This window comes from Anabrus simplex, chromosome 6, assembly GCF_040414725.1.
Source record: "Anabrus simplex isolate iqAnaSimp1 chromosome 6, ASM4041472v1, whole genome shotgun sequence".
Classification (NCBI taxonomy): Eukaryota; Metazoa; Arthropoda; class Insecta; order Orthoptera; family Tettigoniidae; genus Anabrus; species Anabrus simplex.
The window spans coordinates 223,649,202-223,667,715 of record NC_090270.1 but is presented as its reverse complement, the minus strand read 5'-3'; the positions used below and the strand labels follow the sequence as shown (position 1 = coordinate 223,667,715).

The 18,514-nt window shown below is 39.7% G+C and overlaps 1 protein-coding gene across 1 annotated transcript in view; it reads right to left on the bottom strand.

Moving 5' to 3' along the window:
* Sac1 (Sac1 phosphatase) overlaps positions 1 to 18,045 on the bottom strand; it is a 273,269-nt gene extending 255,224 nt beyond the window's left edge. Inside the window, exons 1-3 of the mRNA XM_067150216.2 lie at positions 17,952 to 18,045; positions 17,772 to 17,866; positions 17,368 to 17,573 (exon numbers count right to left, since the gene is read on the bottom strand). Coding sequence (XP_067006317.1) covers positions 17,368 to 17,573; positions 17,772 to 17,866; positions 17,952 to 17,989 — 339 coding nt within the window. The 5' untranslated portion in view covers positions 17,990 to 18,045. The remainder of the gene's footprint in view (positions 1 to 17,367; positions 17,574 to 17,771; positions 17,867 to 17,951) is intronic.
* Positions 18,046 to 18,514: the final 469 nt, after the last annotated feature.

The window sequence follows — 18,514 nt, the reverse complement described above, 5'->3', positions numbered from 1 at the left end:
CGTCACAACATGTTTGGTACTGGAATTACTTTATCTCTGCTACCAACATGGTCCGGTTGTGTTAATTATCTGGATGACATTATTGTGACGGGAAAAGATCATCAAGATAATCTGAATAATCTGCGCCTGCTTCTCACCAAATTGAAAGAAAATGGCCTACGTGCTAATCTTGCTAAGTGCACCTTCTTTCAATGCCTAGGTCATATCATTGATAAACATGGCATTTGGCCCAGCAAACAGAACATCTCTGCCATTACCAACATGCCTCCATCGCAGAATCTCAAGCAACTACAATCCTTCATCGGAAAAGCTAACTATTACAGCAAGTTCATTCCACGCTTCGCTTCAGTAGCAGCTCCTCTAAATGCCTTACGCAACAAAGGTGCTAAATTTCATTGGTCTCAGCAATGTCAGCATGCCTGGCTGACCATCAACAAGGCCCTTGTCAACGCTGTCAAGCTTACTCATTTTCAGCCCGGTAAGCTACTCACTCTCGCCACAGACACATCTGATTATGGACTTGGCGCCGTTCTCTCCCAAAAAGATCGCCATGGACAAGAACGTCCTATAGCCTTCACTTCCAAGGCACTCAACGAACACCAACGTCACTACTCTCAGATAGAGAAAGAAGCCTTAGCTATTATCTTTGGCATTCGCCGCTTCAATGAGTAACTATATGGTAACCATTTCCTCATCATCACTGATCACAAGCCTCTTGTTCACTTATTCCATCCTGGTAATAAAATCCCTGAACATTCTCTACGGAAACTCCAGAGATGGTCAATATTTCTCTCTGACTACTCCTATCAGATTGCCTATCGTAGCACATCCCAGCATTGTTATGCTGATGCTCTCTCTCGCCCACCTGCCGGTCCTGATACTACTTTCGATACTCAAGAATCTGAATGTCATCAGTTAAGACATTGAACTTGAAGACACAGTCTCCAGTTATCCCATTGATGCCACTTGCATCGCCAAAGCGACTGATAAGGATAGTACACTAGCTACAATTCGTACTAATATCCGCAATGGTTGGCCTCTTCAACAAGCTTCCTACCAGCCTTGCACCTTATCATCAATTTCAGCATCGTCTCACAGTTCGTGCCGGAATAATCCTATTAGAAACAGGCACCCTATTCTGAGTGGTTATCCCACTTAGTCTGCGCAAGCAAGTTCTCGACTTGTTACATGAAGGTCATTGGTATTGATGCCAACATCAAGAAACTCATCCGCCACTGTGAACCTTGTCAAGTGCATCAGAACACACCGTCGTCTGACCTCGCTCCATGGCCTCCTGCTAATTCTCCTTGGGAAAGAATACACATAGACTTCACTGGACTTTTCTCACCTCTATGTGGCTCGTAGTGATAGACTCTCTATCTAATTTTCCTTACGTCGTAGAAATGCATTCTACCACTACGGAAGCTACCATTCGCACACTTCAGAAGATTATCACTACTGAAGGTTTACCTCAAGTACTAATTTCAGACAATGGACCTCAATTTACTGCCACTAAATTCCAGGACTTTTGCACCCATAATGGCATTCGGCATATTTTGGCACCTCCTTTTCATCCACAATCCAATGGTGAAGCTGAACGTTTTGTCCAGACTTTCAAGAAAAACATGAAGAAAGCCGTATCTTCAGGTTTAACCAAGAATCAAGCACTATTGCAACTCCTCGGCAGACATAGGACTATGCCTGGTACTGACAACCTCACTCCAGCTCAAAAGCTCCATGGACGCCCTAATAGAACTTTACTTTCTTTCTTGCAGCCCCTTCCTGCCCAGCTGCATCGCTCGCAAACAAAGTTCAACGCCGCCGACAAAGTGTATGTCCGGACTTTCAAGTCCAATCCTCCCTGGATACATGGTATCATCTGCCGTACCTTGGGACATCGTCTCTACGACATCCAGACCACCGAGAAACGCATCTGCCAACAGATCTGCCTCCGTTATCGTCCATCTCCCTTATCACAGCTCAGAAATCCATCGCAGAAAGAGCTCTGGACCATTTAATCACGATGGGTTCTTTTCAGGACGATTCTACGCTCCTCCGCCCAGACCAGGCTCCAGACAACACAACAAACATAGCCGACTCTCCAGCCCAGCATCACTGCCGCCGCCAGTGCAGTCGCCGCTTCACGCCGTACCGGCGGAATTAGGAGGGAAGGGTGTTGTGTGTCCTCCGCCGCCTCTAAGCTCCGCAACCCGCCTTGCATCGACTCTTCTGAATACCAAGAGGTGTGGACTGCAGCGCACTGACGTAATCGAGTGACGTCAGCAAGCGGGTATAAATTGGGCGACGTCTTCTCCGCTCTAGGCACTCCACAGTGTCCAGCGATCAGACTACACCGTATGTCAGACATGGAGGTACCCTCTTAAAAAAGTGTACTGAACAGGTGGACTAATTCTGATTGGAAGGTCTCACCTCAGGACATCTTCGCCTCAAGTTATCCTGCCACCAGGATCACCAACATATGTCCTGCCTAGCATTCTGCTACTCATGAACTTTGCCACAAGTTCCCTGCAAGTTCTCAAACTTCTGCCTAGCATTCTGCTACCAAGAACTTTACTCCAAGTTCCCTTCATAATTCTCCAAACTACAGATAGCCATCAGCTATCACGAACATTCATTCCTTCGGACCTCCTATCTTAGCAAGATAGATATCATTGTACATATAAAAATATAAGTACCGGTATATAAATGTATATATTTCTCAGACCATCAGTCAACTAGTTTATGTTGTTATTTAACGGGTACAGCACTTCAAGCAGCAAGTCAAATTTCATTCATTTTTTTGTACATACTGTGTGAATATTTACAAACTAAAAAACTTTTATGTTGTGCTTTGTATATCGTGATTCTTGTATACAACAGTACGTACGTGGAAACAGTTAATAGACTATATTGTTCATTGAGCAGTGGAGTAGATGTACTTCAACATATAGTACATAGTACGAATAATAATAACACCGAGCTCGATAGCTGCAGTCGCTAAGTGCGGCCAGTATCCAGTATTCGGGAGATAGTAGGTTCGAACCCCACTGTCGGCAGCCCTGAAAATGGTTTTCTGTGGTTTCCCATTTTCACACCAGGCAAATGCTGGGGCTGTACCCTAATTAAGGCCACGGCTGCTTCCTTCCCACTCCTTGCCCTTCCCTGTCCCATCATCACCACAAGACCTATCTGTGTCGGTGCGACGTAAAGCAACTAACAAAAAAAAAAAATAATAATAATAATAATAATGGAAACGCCGAAACAGAAAAAGGGAGGAAAATGGACTCACTCCGCGGAGAAGAAAATGATATACAATGTCATGCAGTTTTGTAGGCAAGAGAAAAAACAGAACAAAGTAATTATACCTCTTCAAAAAGCAATTTTAAGGGCGGCACATATGGTTGGTAAGTCCTAAAAAAAACGTAAGAAATATTTTGAAAGACATTGTAAAGGCGGAGCAAACTAGCGAAAAGGTTACAACATCACGAAAAGAACGGTCTGAAAGAAAAGTAATTTCTATAGATGACTTTGATAAATGTCGTATTCGTAGAAAATTCCTAGAGTATTATGAACAAAAGAAAGAAATTCCAACACTGCGGAAACTGCTTGTATTTGCGAAACAGGAAATACAGTTTAAGGGAGGAAAGGAAACTTTCCAGAAAAATGTAAAAGAAATGGGGTTTTATTTCCAGAAGTGTAAAAATAAACGAACTATCCTCGTGGAAAGGTCAGACATTGTTGCTAGATGTGCGGACTACTTACGAGCTATAAGAAATAACGCGAAGGGTCCAAATAAACCAGTAGTGTACATGGATGAAACGTGGGTCCATACACACCACACTGTAAAAATATGTTGGCAACATGAAGACGTCGCAGGGGTTATGATGAATCACAGTCCAGGACAACGAGCTATTGTCCATGCGGGAGGGAAAATGGGTTTCATAGAGGGAGCAGATTTAATTTATGACTCAAAATCCAAATCACGAGATTACCACGATTAAATGAATAGCTGCAATTATTAGAAATGGGTAGAAGATAAACTTATTCCAAATATTCCACTTGAGAGCATAGTTGTTATTGATAATGCGCCCTGCCATACTGTGCAAATCAATAAAGCCCCCACTAATGCATCTCGTTAGGCTGAAATGATAGACTGGCTTACTCAGCATAACATATATTGTGATCCCACTTAGAGACGAGACGAACTTTTGAAACTTATAACACTTAATAAGCCAAAACCGGCATATAGAGTGGATAAAATGTTAGAACAAAAGGGGTTTACTGTCTTAAGGCTCCCTCCATACCACTGTGACCTTAATCCGATTGAACTTATTTGGAATTTGTTAAAACAAAAGATTGCTGCTAAAATGTCTCTGCTATTATAGCATAAAAACCCTAAAGGGAAATCACTCAACAGGACTAGGCAAAAGCTTGCGAAAAAGTACGAACAACTGAGGAAAGTTATTGGTACAGGGATGGGTTAATGGAGGAAGCCATAGAAAATATCATAAATGTTGGCCTTGACAGTGACGATAGTGATGATGAAAATACAAATGACAATGAGTGTCGTGACAACACTGAACAAAGTGATATGGATACTGATACTGCAAGTGAACCTGGTACAGACAATAGTGAGAATAGCGAGACCAACACAGCTGATGAAGAACCTGGTATCTAAACCTTTGTGTGCAGGACGTTCATCGTCTAGTACAATGTAACCTCAAGCAGGTTAGTGGTACTGTTCTCATTGTATGACTGTACATGCGTTCCCCCTCTTGCCCCTCTCCCGTCCGCGGCAGCCATACCGTGGCGAGCTGACGTAATGTATACACGACAGCCCCGCTCCATGTCTAGCGGTAACAATTCCCAGGTGTAGTAGTACATGAACAATTTTACAGTATTTATATTTTAATTGAAGCACCCAGTGACTCAAGTTTTATTAATATTATGTAACTAGCACTATCTAGGTAATGCTAGCCGGGTGGTCTGTAAAATCAGCAGGGCAGTGCGCCCATTAGAAAGGTCCTAGGGAGAACACTGCTGATTTAAATTCAACAAATCCCACTTATTTACATATATAAAACATGAATATTTCTCTTATTTTACTGATTAAATTAAATGAGATGTGTGATACCTAATTTATAATACAATCAAAATTATGAAAATCTGATTATAAAATATAATGGAAAGAATTCTAATAATTTTTATTGTATAATCCTCAATAATACCTGCAGTTTTTTTTAAAACAGAAATATTGCTCCTTAAATTTGGGTGCAGGTCTTATTTAAGCCTTTTGTATTGTGATCTCATAATACATTGTTCTGAAGGCTCATTTCTGTGATACCAGTACTACATGGTGTGGCAGTTGATTAATACTTTGTGCTCTGAATGAAGAAGCATCAGTGGTAACAAGTGATGAATTCAAAAAAAGCTTCTGCGGACATTTACTTTTAGTGAGAAACTTGGAGTTGTAACGGAAGCTGAAACTCAGCAGAAAATATGAGATTGATGAATTGTGTATTAGCAATTGGAGGAAGGAGGAAATGTTATTAAAAGTAACAGTGATTGTAGAGCTTTCCGAGGGCAAAGTGCACAGAATCCTGAAATTGAAGAACGGCTTTATTAATACACGACTGAAAGACGTGAACTAGGTTACGGTGCATTGACTGAAATGTTTCAACTAAAAAAATTAGAGATCGCAAAGGTACTTAAAAATGAGGATTTTACTGCAAGCTGTGGGTGGACAAGGAACTTTTATCAAAGAAACGGATTGTGTATGTGAAGACTTACATCTATTTCACGTCTCTCTGATGCCTACGAGGAAAAGTTGGCGGCCTTTCATCACCACGTTATTTGTTTGAGGAAGCAAAATTCCTATTTGCTTTCTCAAATTAGGAATGCTGATCAGACGCCTGTTTATTTTGAAATGCCATTAGACAATGTGGTTCACATTAAGGGCTCTAAAACGTTACTATCATGACAGGTGGTAACGAAAAGCAACGCAGCACGGAAATGTTATGCATGTTAGCTGACGAAACCAAACGTCCTCCATATGTGGTTCTGAAAAGAAAAACACTTCTGAAAGGAAATTTGCCACCTGGTATTCTCGTTCGAAACCAAGAATCTGGCTAGATGGACAGTGAGCTAACTGAGGAGTGGGTAAAGAGTGTTTAGCAATGTCGACCGGGAGCTTTATTGCAGAAAAAGTGCCTGCTTGTGCTCGACAGATATCGCGGGCATACAACAGATGCCATAAGTGAAGGAAAAACTGATCTGGCAATAATTCCAGGAGGGCTGACTTCTATGCTACAGCCATTGGATGTTCGTGTGAACCAGCCTTTCAAAGCTGCATTGAAACAGTTCTATACCGAGTGGATGGCGTCATCGGCAATCATGCACTGACATCAACTGGACGAGTGAAATGACCCGAAGCGGGACTTTTATGCAAATGGATGAAGACTGCATGGGATCGCATCTTCAACAACTTTTGAGGAAAAGTTTCAAGAAATGTGGAATTTCATTCTATGGATGGTAGTGAGGATGACAGGTGACAGTGATCAAAGTTCTGATGGTGGTAGTTCTGATGATATTGATTTGTGACTGATTTGTACATTGAATAAGCTTTATTTCTCATTGTGGTATTTTTAGTGTTTTTATTACTTGTAAGGTGCTATAAACAAGCAATTTTGTGACATTTGCAGAAATTTAAAAAATTGGTAAGTAAATATGCAATTTATTTTCCAAATTTTGTTGTTAAAAATTCAGGTGTTGGTTGCGGGTGGTATTTGGGATTGTATGGTATAGTGAATGCCAAGGGAAATATGAAACCAAGTTGAACGGTTACAGCGGTAAACTTACTTAACCGGGGAGCAAAACTTAGATTAGAGATCCAACACGGTGCAGCTTGGACAATGTCACAAGACATTCAGTGGGCTTGGCAACATTGGTGCGCCAGGAAAGGGGGCAGGATAGTCCACAAAGTGGCGTACAAGCCTCAAGTAACCCGTGACAATACCATTTGTCTGGACAAAACCATTGGACTGGATTAATTAGACCATCAGTCTGGAAAGAGTTATTTTTATTGAAGGTACCAGCCCTATGGCTGGTCATGATGCAAACTCTAATGGAAAGTTTAGGAAACTTGGTCAGCCAATAGCAACACAGAAAAAGGTCGTATTTTGCTGATTTACAGTCTCACATTCACATTCTTCTATTTAAATATGAATACTTCCTGTGGCAGGATGGTAGGTCCTTGGCAAGCATACAGGAGGTATCAGGTGGTGGTGGATATACCATCCTCTATATAACACTAATCAGAGGGAAAAATGGAAGGGATCCGACACTTCGAAAAATCGGTCAAAGAAAGACAAGGGCCACGGAGGGCATGAAAATGAAAGACTCCCCAGCCCTCTCAAACCTAATAGCGTCGGGGTCAGAAAAGAACAAGAGTTGACCAAGTGAGGTCTGATAGGATAGATGAAAGTGAGGAGCCTGGCACAAGTAAGTGGAAGCAATGTCAGGACTCAGCTAAGGGCCCCGTGGTCGCTAGCCCACGCTCCAAACTTCAGAGCCTCTGGGGCCCCTTTTAGTCGCCTCTTACGACAGGCAGGGGATACCGTGGGTGTTATTCTACCGCCCCCACCCACAGGGGGACAGGAGGTATCGCAACATATCGTTTTTTCTTTCCTAAATATGTAAACTGGGTACAGAAGCATCACCCATCTCACCCATTATAGTTAAAGCAACATCTGTGAATATTTCTTAACTACAAGACACAGATATATCAAGCTTTCACTGTGCAGGTTAGACGGAGGAAACTCTGACGTCATCAAAGCTGTAGTATTGCCTGTACATCATGAAGGCAGTGATAGCAGAGATTACATCGAAATGCTACAGAGAAAACTAATTCCAACAATGCATAGGCAGTTTCCTGATGGTGACATGCTGTTTCAGCAAGATATGGCTACCTGCCACAACTCCAGAGTCACTAAGTCCTTGTTCCCCAACAGAAAGTTTATAGTGTTGGACTGGTCAGAGAATTTATAAAGATTCAACCGCAGGTACCTAAAAGAAAGATTGGAAATACAACACAGAATGGTTTTGTCAATGTCAGAGTTCAGAAAACAGGGCAGCCAATGTTGGCACATTAACCAACGCTGCAGTGTATTCTATGTTTGAGAGTGGACAAAAGGAAGTGTGAGAAGACCATTCGTTGCTTAAAAAGTGAAAAGGTCTGGAGGCATAAACCCTTAGGTTAGGGCCACAAAGAGGCGTACAAGCTTCTAGCATCCCGTGGACAACGGCTTAGGCCTACTTAGGTTAGACAACTGGTCTGCAATATCAGTGTGGATACTTCTCTCATTTTGACCAAATGTGGTAGCCCTGAGGCCAGACATGATGCGAGCTCTATCAGAGGAAATAATAAACTTGCCTTCATCACAGCCGGGCAATAACAACTCAGGAAACAGCCCCATTATGCACATTTACACAGTCTCGTTTTAATTCCTCCATATAATAACACTTCTAGAGGTGGGTTGGTGGGTCCCTGGAAAGCACAAAGGAAGGATCTCTTCCTTGCTACTTCAAGTATTGCTTTACATCATTTTTATATGCTTTGACTGTATCCAAAATATGAGTACTCGCAATATAATTGCTACCAGGAATTCAACAGACCTGAAACCAATAAAAAAAATCTGTGGGCCACTGTCAAGGCTTGGATCCATAAGTTGAACTGTGCCACCAAAATTAAAATTAAAATGATCAAGACTGTTATCCCAGTGTGATATCATGACTCAAAAGTGAAGGACATACCAGTACACAAGATACTCATTTAATGTGTAAAAGGGTGAAATATGTAATTAAGTGAAAGGAGGACACATTTCTTATTAAAATGTGGAAGAAATGTTCATATTAGGATATTTCACTTTTGTCTGTAATAAACAGGTTTTTCCTAAATAATCTGCTAAATAATGTGTCTGAATCAATTACCCTGTTTCGGGGGATATAGCCACAAGATATATACAGGTATTAATAGGTAACATGGTATTATTTATAAACATACAGCATCATTTTTTTAGCTCTGGTCGCAGCACCACTCAGAGTACGGCACGGCTGGTGCAATGATACTCAGTTGCTGTGATAAAAGTAAGAAATTTATTTCTCTTCCACCTATTCAATACAACTCAGTATGTTAAAGTTAGAGTTAAATCCTCATTAAAATAAGGACTGGGACATGTTTCGCCCTTTCCTATGAGGCATCATCAGCCGTATCATTACCTCAAACCATATCAGGTATCTGGTTAAAAATGATCTTAAATCTACTAAAAAATTCAATACATTAAAAAACTTCACTTAAAAAGCTGTCATTCTATGAGTAACCTGATTTAAGTACAAGTGAAAAATTAACAATACTGATGGCCTTGAGCCCTAGTCAATGTTGAATATGAATGAAAGTTTTAAAATATTGTACAAAATGATGAAAATGAGTATAGAACAATGCAAATGATTATATACAAATGGAAAGGAAATGTATTCCAACACTGTGCCATTTTTCATAATACTGGACCTTGGCATGTGTACTTGATATAGTCTTATTCAAAAGTAACGAATAAGTTCAAATATTTTTAAAAGTTTGTAACTAGCCCAGGAAGACGTTATATTTATGTCATAGTTCTACTTGAGCACCTATGTTGAACAATTTATTAGAGAACTAGGCACACTATCAACACAGAATATTGCTCAACGGAGGAAGATAGTCTAATAACATTCCAACCGCCTCATTAAGTTGGTCTCTAATAAATTGTTCAACATAGGTGCTGTAGTAGAACTACGACATAAATACGTCTTTCTGGGCTAGTTACAAACTTTATTTTTTTCTTAAATTAGAACTTATTTGCAATCTTTCGAATAAGACTATATCAAATACACATGCCTAGGTCCAATATTACAAAAAATGACACAGTGTTGGAATGCATTTCCTTGTTAGTTTTTATATAATCATTTGTACAGAAGAAGATGTCTAATGACATTTCAACAGCCTCATTAAGTTGTTTTCTAATAAATTGTTCAACATAGGTGCTCAAGTAGAACTACGACATAAATATAATGTCTTTCTGGGCTAGTTACAAACTAAAAAAAATATATATATATATAGAACTTATTTGCTACTTTTGAATAAGACTATATCAAGTACACACGCCAAGGTCTAATATAACTAAGGTTATGTTACAAGGAGATTCCCACCTTCCATTACTTGTCAATTTCTTATAGCTAGTTTATTATTTACATAACATAATCCAGCTTAATCTCAGAGTATAATACTAAACAGAACATTTTTGTTCCAATTATGAAACATCTTCAGCTAAAAGATTTAACAAAATTGACAAGACAAATAAAACACTTGTGATGATTATGATAATGATAATGAGATAAAACACAACACGAACGATTATGAGATTTATTTCAACAGTCTAACTTTAAATTCAACTTCAACTACGGTTGTTTTCAAGAGTTCCCCCGACAATCATATTTTAAGTAAATCTTTTATATTCTCAATTTTACCTTCAAGATTCAACAAGTACATACTTCTCCAGCCTAAAAAGAAGACCCCTTACGTCAATTTTATTCGTTAACTTGGACATTGACTTGGAAAATTTTAACCTAACATGAATGAACATTTTATCTCATCATCATTATCATAATCATCACAAGTGTTTTATTTGTCTTTTAAAGATAAAAATTTTGTAATGTTCCATATGGAACTGTATCACAATTAAATTGAAGCTTGTATTGAATAGGTTGATCCACTTAATTTCTTGTTTCAATTTAATTTTTATTTGTCTTGTCAATTTTTGTTAAATCTTTTAGCTGAAGATGTTCCATAGTTGGAACGAAACATGTTCTATTTAGTATTATACTCAGAGATTAAGCTGGATTATGTTACGTAAATAATAAACTAGCTATAAGAAATTGACAAGTATTGGAAGGTGGGAATCTCCTTGTAACATAACCTTCGTTGAGTTGAGCCAATACGGGACAAAATTCGCAATTTATAAGCTGAAAGGTCCAATACTACGGAAAATGGCACAGTGTTGGAATGCATTTCCTTTTCATTTGTATATAATCATCTGCATTGTTCTATACTCACTTTCATCATTTTGTACAATATTTTTAACTTTCATTCATATTCAACATTAACCATGGCTCAAGGCCACCAATACTGTTAATTTTTCACTTGTATCTAAATCAAGTTACTCGTATAACGATGGCTTTTTAAGTGAAGTTTTCAAATCTATTCAATTTTTTAGTAGATTTTGAAGATCATTTTTAAACAAGTACCTAACATGGTATGGAAGTTTTTAAAAGTATTCAATTTTCTAGTAGATTTTAGATCAATTTTAACCAGGTACCTGATATGGTTTGAGGTAATGATACGCCTGATGATGCCCCATACGAAAGGGTGAAACATGTCCCAATTCTTATTTTAATGAGTATTTAACTCTAACTTTAACATACTGAGTTGTATTGAATAGGTGGAAGAGAAATAAATTTTACTTTTATCATAAGATTACTTTCAATACAGATTCGCAATGATTTTCATTACTTGTAACACTCAGTTGCTAGCCAGTATAACGCGTGCCTTTCATCCCCACTACATCGCAAAATCTCACATTTTTAGAAATCTATGTGAAACTATTAGTCTGGCATTACATTTGATGTTCAAAATGTAGTCTCTCAGCTGTCAAACACGCCTGACACTTCGTAAACAGGTTTGCAGACACTTGGCGAATCTCAGCCTGCGATATGTTTGAAATAACTTGTGCTATGTTCTTTTGTAGTAAAACTCCTGTGTGAGGGTTGTTCACATACACTTTCCCCTCCAGCATTCCCAACAGGTAATAATCACAGGGATTTAACCGTTGTGGGGTCTTTAAAGATACCAGTGACTTTGTACAACCCTAGCGCTCCCTCTGTATTCTGTTCTGGCTAACACCGTTCACTGTAGCTGTTACTTAGTGCAAGGTCAACTGCTATCTGGAGTTGTAGCGTTTAGTAAATGTTAGTTTTCTCAGGAACTTAATTTTAAATATTGTGTGATGCCGTTTACGACCCCACAACGGTGTTTGTGTTACGAAGTTTGTAGTGACTTCAAATTTTGTAAGTGTTCATATTTCATTCAAAGTGCGTGTTTGGTACATTTTCTTTGTGTAAGCCTTGCTATGGCTTCCACATCTCGCCCTGGCATGTCAGTGTGTGATCCTAGGATCACAGTGTTTTAGAGGAAGATGCCGAAGGAAGTGACGACAGCGATCTCTCAGATGAAAATGATCCAGATTACGATTCCGAGCACGACACGGATTCGGAACAAGAAGGCGAGGAAGACGAAGAGTGAAGTTTCACGGACAACCTAGACGTCCATAACCAGCAGTCATCTTTCTCTGGTAGGAACAGATAGAAGTGGTCAGCTACCAAACCCAAAAGGCAAGTGAGACGTCAAAGTCCGAACATTATTGTCAACCTTCCAACCGTTAGTGGTTGTGAAAATGACGTAAATGACTGTGAAATACAAAAGTTTTATGAGTTTTGTATACTATTAATATTTAAATTTACCTTTGAATTTGCTTTGGAGCAATGAACATTTAAAATTTGTTTTCATTTAGCCTAAGCTTAATTCATAGGAGTGCGATTTTGTTTTAAAATCATTGACGGTAAAACAATTGTGCATTATCTCACAATCTATAATCAGTAAAGATATTCATTTCTCATTGTAGTTAATGCAAAAGGTATAATGAAATATAACTGACATGTATTTATTTTTGAAACTTAAATAAAGGGTGTTTGAGGTCATCCATTCTATGGTATCATTTTAGACCCCACAACGCCATTTATGTACCAAAATTTTCACAGCGCCAGTCGAGGGTTAAATCAAAAGATCTAGTGGGATAATTAAGCACACGATCTTCAAAATCTTCCCATATGATCTCCAAAGAGCAATCAGCAGAGTGTGCCGTTGCATTATCTTGCATGAAGTAACCATTATTCCTATCTCTTCCATCAGCTCTTGAAGGAATGGCCTGCGAATGAGGTTTATATATCAGTCAGCATTTATTGTGTCATGAAAAAATATAGTCCCTAAATTCTGTGAGCACTTATTGTACACCACACTCGTATTTTTATATCATGAAGTGGACAGACATGCAGCTGGTGGGGATTTTCTGCACTCTAGTAGCGACTGTTTTGACTATGTATATAACCACTTAAGTGCAGCCATGCCTAATCAGTAAATTATAAAAGTTCTGGGTCAACATACCCAGCATGAACAGACGGAAGCAACCAGTTACAATACCGAACCCTAGCGAAACTCTTAGGTCCTCTTACATGTTGGGCAGCAGTGGGTTTGTACAGTTTGGCTTTTAACAGTTTAGTTGCTTTGTGAGCAGCAGATAATGATACATTAGCTTGTATGACAAGACACGACAGCGATTTTGTTGGAATTCTTTCCAAGAGAGCTCCTATTTCATCAAGCTTTTCCTCTGTTAAAAAAGTTTATCTCCGTTTTTTTTTTTTTCTTGATAAGAATGGACCCTGTATATTTTCTTGATAAGAATAGACCAGGTGGTGTGGATCTTCTTTACTAAATTATGAACTGCATTCCCATAAAGAGGGAGGATGCAAGGAAATATGTGAATGAATCGAAAGCGGCACACTCTAACAGAAGAATGCTTTGCACAGCACAACACAGTGAATACACACTGTTCTACTGGACACGTCACTCATTAAACAAACAATAACTTTTGTATTCATACAGAAACTGCGCTTCTTCAAAGCTAACACATTGAGCACACTATCAATACCACAGATGTTAAACTAAACTTCTACAATGAAGACGCGAGACTTGTCGCTTAATCGCTACTACAGTACATCACATCAGGTGGACATGAAGCAATACATCTCTCAGCAAATGAGTCTAAACTATCACCTTTCTGTGTAGCTTCCCAGACACTTGCACAGAGCCAAAAAAGACACTCTGTATAATGTAAGTGTAACATTTTCATATGAAACTTTAAAAATTCTTCTTAATAACTTTAACATGAACAACCATCCAACATATACACATAAGCTATCAACATAGTCGTCAATAAGGACAGAAATTGCTAAGGGTAACAATGCGTAAATATATTTAAGTTAAATATGTGCCAACTGGGATGGCGTCATACACCTCTAGATCAGTTACTATACCAGGCATATTAGGATTATATAACACAAGTAAATGGCAAGTGACAGGAGTGGGGACAACTGACGCTATCTTTGCATATCGAACGCTCATGGAGCGACATCGAGAGAAACTACCACTTTACATTGCCTTCCTTGATCCTGAGAAGACTTTTGACTGCGTTCTCCATCAGTTGATCTGGTATGCTTCGCGACCATAGTGTTCTGGATCAGTTTATCAGCTGGGTCAGAATTTTATATATATGAACAGCAGGGTATAATTTTACCTTCTGCAGCCCAGAGTTTATAACATTACAAGAAAGTGAAATTAATGCAAATCTTACTTGGAATTCCTTTTAGAAGAGAGAGGTGTTCATTGCGATGTCTAGGAACCCACCGTCCCGCCCCAAAAAGTCCATTTACTTTTATAACCTAATAAAGAGCAGCAGCGCCATCGGTCATGGCTAAAGTAGCTACCTGCATTCTCATTGGTCAACATGAAGAGAATGCGACATCATAGCCATCAACGCTGATAAATACATTGCGTTACCAACCCCGGCTGAATAAAAGCACAAACAAAAAACATCATGTAAAGAAAACAATGCAGCTTCTAACCGTCTAGACCAATGGACTTTTCCAGATCCTATCCTAACTGTCTACATGGCAAGAACCAGCCCAGGTCAATGGTCTTGTCCAGGTCCTATCCTAACCATCCACACGGCAAGAACCAGTCCAGACCATTCGTGTTTCCACACGAAACTAGAGGTCTAGGGTCGCTTCACGGCTTCTAAATGTCCAGACAAATGGTCTTGTCCAGATCCTATCCTATCTGTCCGCACGGCAAGAACCAGTCCAGGCCTATGGTCTTATCCAGGTTCTATCCTAACAGTCCGCATGGCAAGAACCAGTCCAGACCAATCGTGTTTCCACACGATACTAGAGGCCTGAGGCCGGTTCACGACTTCCAACCGTCCAGACCAATGGTCTTGTACAGATCTTATCCTAATCGTCCACACGGCAAGAACCAGTCCAGATCCTATCCTAACATCCGCACAGCAAGAACCAGTCCAGACCAATCGTGTAACAATAATCACTACTACCAGCTATCGAAGCTCCACTCACTCATCAGTTCCTACCCCTTGTGGGTGGGGGCGGTAGAATACAACACCCACGGTATCCCCTGCCTGTCGTAAAAGGTGACTAAAAGGGGCCTCAGAGGCTCTGAACTTTGGAGTGTGGGTTGGCGACCACGGGGCCCTCAGTTGAGTCCTGGCATTGCTTCCACTTACTTGTGCCAGGCTCCTCACTTTCATCTATCCCATCCGACCTCTTTTGGTCAACTCTTGTTCTTTTCCGACCCCGACGCTATTAGGTTTGCGAGGGCTTGGGAGTCCTTCATTTTCACGCCCTTCGTGGCCCTTGTCTTACTTTGGCCGATATCTTCATTTTTCGAAGTCTCGGATCCCTTCCATTTTTCCTATGATTAGTGTTGTATAGAGGATGGTTGCCCAGTTGTACTTCCTCTTAAAACAATAATCACCATCACCACCACTTCATCACTTCCTAAGTACAGAGGTTGGCAGCACTAAGTACTGCTTGATAACATCCTTCCCGAGCGTGTAAACAAACGACAGTCATTCCGTGCGCAGCTGAATGAAGCGAGTAATGGCCTGCGAAAGGTAAAATTATAATGAACAGCAGCAGTCAGGTACGCTGTGCTGTCAGCACCTCACACAGCTTCCCTGTTAAAGTCGGTGTCCAATAGGGCTCAGACTGTCACCGCAGCTCTTCATCATTGTCATGGACACCATCACTCGACACTTGCAATGGAGTGTTCCTTGGCCCCTCCTATCTGCCAACGATGTCACGCTCGCAAGCACCAACCAAGCACAACTGTAAACCCAAGTTAAAGAATGGAACAACCGCCTCTCCCTATGCAGTCTCCATCTGAAAATCAGGAAGACGGAATACCTGGGAACTAATTAAAGTGATAACACCATCCAAGTCAGGGATGAGAGATTAGTTAAAACAGATAGTTCAAATACCTTGGATCTCACCTGCAGAGCAACTGGGGAATTAACAACGAAGTGCGAGCTCAGATAATGCAACATGGGTGCGGTGGAGGGATGTCACTGGCATACTTTGTGACAAAAGAATGCCCCTTATTTGAAGTCGAAGGTATACTGAGCCATAGTACGTCCCATTGCACTATACGGAGCTGAATGCCAACAATCCAACAAAAGTAATAAACGTAAATTTCACACCATGGAGATGCTAATGCTCTGCTGGTCGATGGGCATCTCCTTAATCTACCACATCAGGAATGACACAATTTGTCAGGAAACTGATATTGCACCAGCTGTAGAAAACATATGGGAAAGGCACCTCCAATGGTATGGCCCTGTTCATATGTGCAGCACCTGGCTTGCCAACCTTGCCTTCCACTTTGACGTCAATGGTGTTAGATGCTGTACAAGAGGATATGTAGGCCGTTCGCTTGAGGCCAAACGACGTCCATGACCCTACAAAATGACGTTTAAGGACTAAAAAACGGACCCAGCACTCGCAAGATAACGGAAGGTAGAAGAAAAGAAAATGGAAATTTTTTTCTTTTTACAATTTCCTTTAAGTAGCACCGAAACAAATAGGTCTTCCTCATCAAAAGGTGGTGCAACTCTTTTCAGGCACACCACCAATAGAGGTGAGCCTGATGGGCTGCATGTACCATTTTAACCACATACAAGCCCTCCTGCCAATCTTAAATTTCTGGCAGTACCAGCAATCCAACCAGGCCTCCGCAAATGGCAGCTAATAGTGCTAACCGTTATGTTACGGAAGTGGACAAAACAGTAACTTAAATTTATTTGTTAGAGGCAATCACAATTAAATGTTTCACAAGTGTAACATTTTCATTGGAAACATAAAAATTTCTACTTACTAGCTTTGGCACTAACAATCATTTTCAACATATAGGCCTACGCCTACATGCAAGTTATGAACACAGTCCTCATTAAGAGCAGAAAATGTTAAGGGTAGAACAGAAAATTTGTTAAGATATTTAAGTTAACGTACAGAAGAGATTCAGAATATCACCAATAAGCTAACCTATAAATTGGGAATAAAGAATATGCAAGGATTTCATAAAAGTAAAATTACCTGATTTTCTGTCAGATGTAGGAGAGTTCGAGTATACGATATAACTTCAGTATCAACCACTTGCCAGATAGTCTGACCATTGATGGTGCCCACTTTCCGCTTTTTTGTAATAACAACAAGGTATGGGCCTGCCAAAAGACGTATTGTACCAACCAAACCACAAATCGGCTTGCTACTAGAGGCTTGCGGAATCTGTCCATTGTTCACTGTGAAACATAATTTTGGTTCCATTATAAATACTTTACAGGTTTTTTTTAGCTTACTATTGGTATGGCCATAGGACAGACATTCATGAAATCAAGATGCTTACTACATACTACACTAATAAATACAATTAAGATAACAATATGTCGATAATAAACATCATCTTTAATGGGAAATAAGACATAATTCTTTTTTTTTACCTTGTAAAGATATTTCCTGACTCACTCTGTCTATAACTAAGAGTTCACTCCCACTGCTGATAGACTCGATATAAAACTTTTCCGGGGTGATATACCTGAAAGAACCAAGATACAGGGTTAATAAGACAAATAAATACACGTCATTAAATTAACAACACTCCACAGTTAAATATTTCTTACAATATAAAGTCATCATGCAAGTCTGCAATGGAATCCATGATGTTAAATTCATAACATTAACCTCTTCAGTCTTCAATACGTCGCTAGACTCTTTGGAATTCACAGCCTTTTATATTATACCAGACATTTAGAATGTCGAAAAGGCTAACTTCCTGATCTTCTACGGAGATGCCTTGGAGCTCTGAGAGTGAAGCCCAATGACAGTGGTCTACATAGGGGGCGTGGTAGTAAATAGGCGCGAGAACGCATGCTCTTGTTTGATATTCAAATCTATCACAGCTCATCGAATTGAATACGCTGTACGCAAATTGTAATTGTGGGAATTTTCAGATGCAAACACTGTACGACACGCTAAACTGTAAGAGAGATACTAATATTTAGTTGATGTTGTAGCTCTTACAATGTAGTGTTGTGCATACGGTTGAAAGAATCGGAAATCCAAAAATAGTCCTGGAATAACATTTCACAGGTAAGATTCTAAAGTATGGCTTTTAATATGTAGTACAGTATATTATACTACCTCCATTGTATTTCGGAGTCTTTTTATAAGAAGTTTTAGGTTA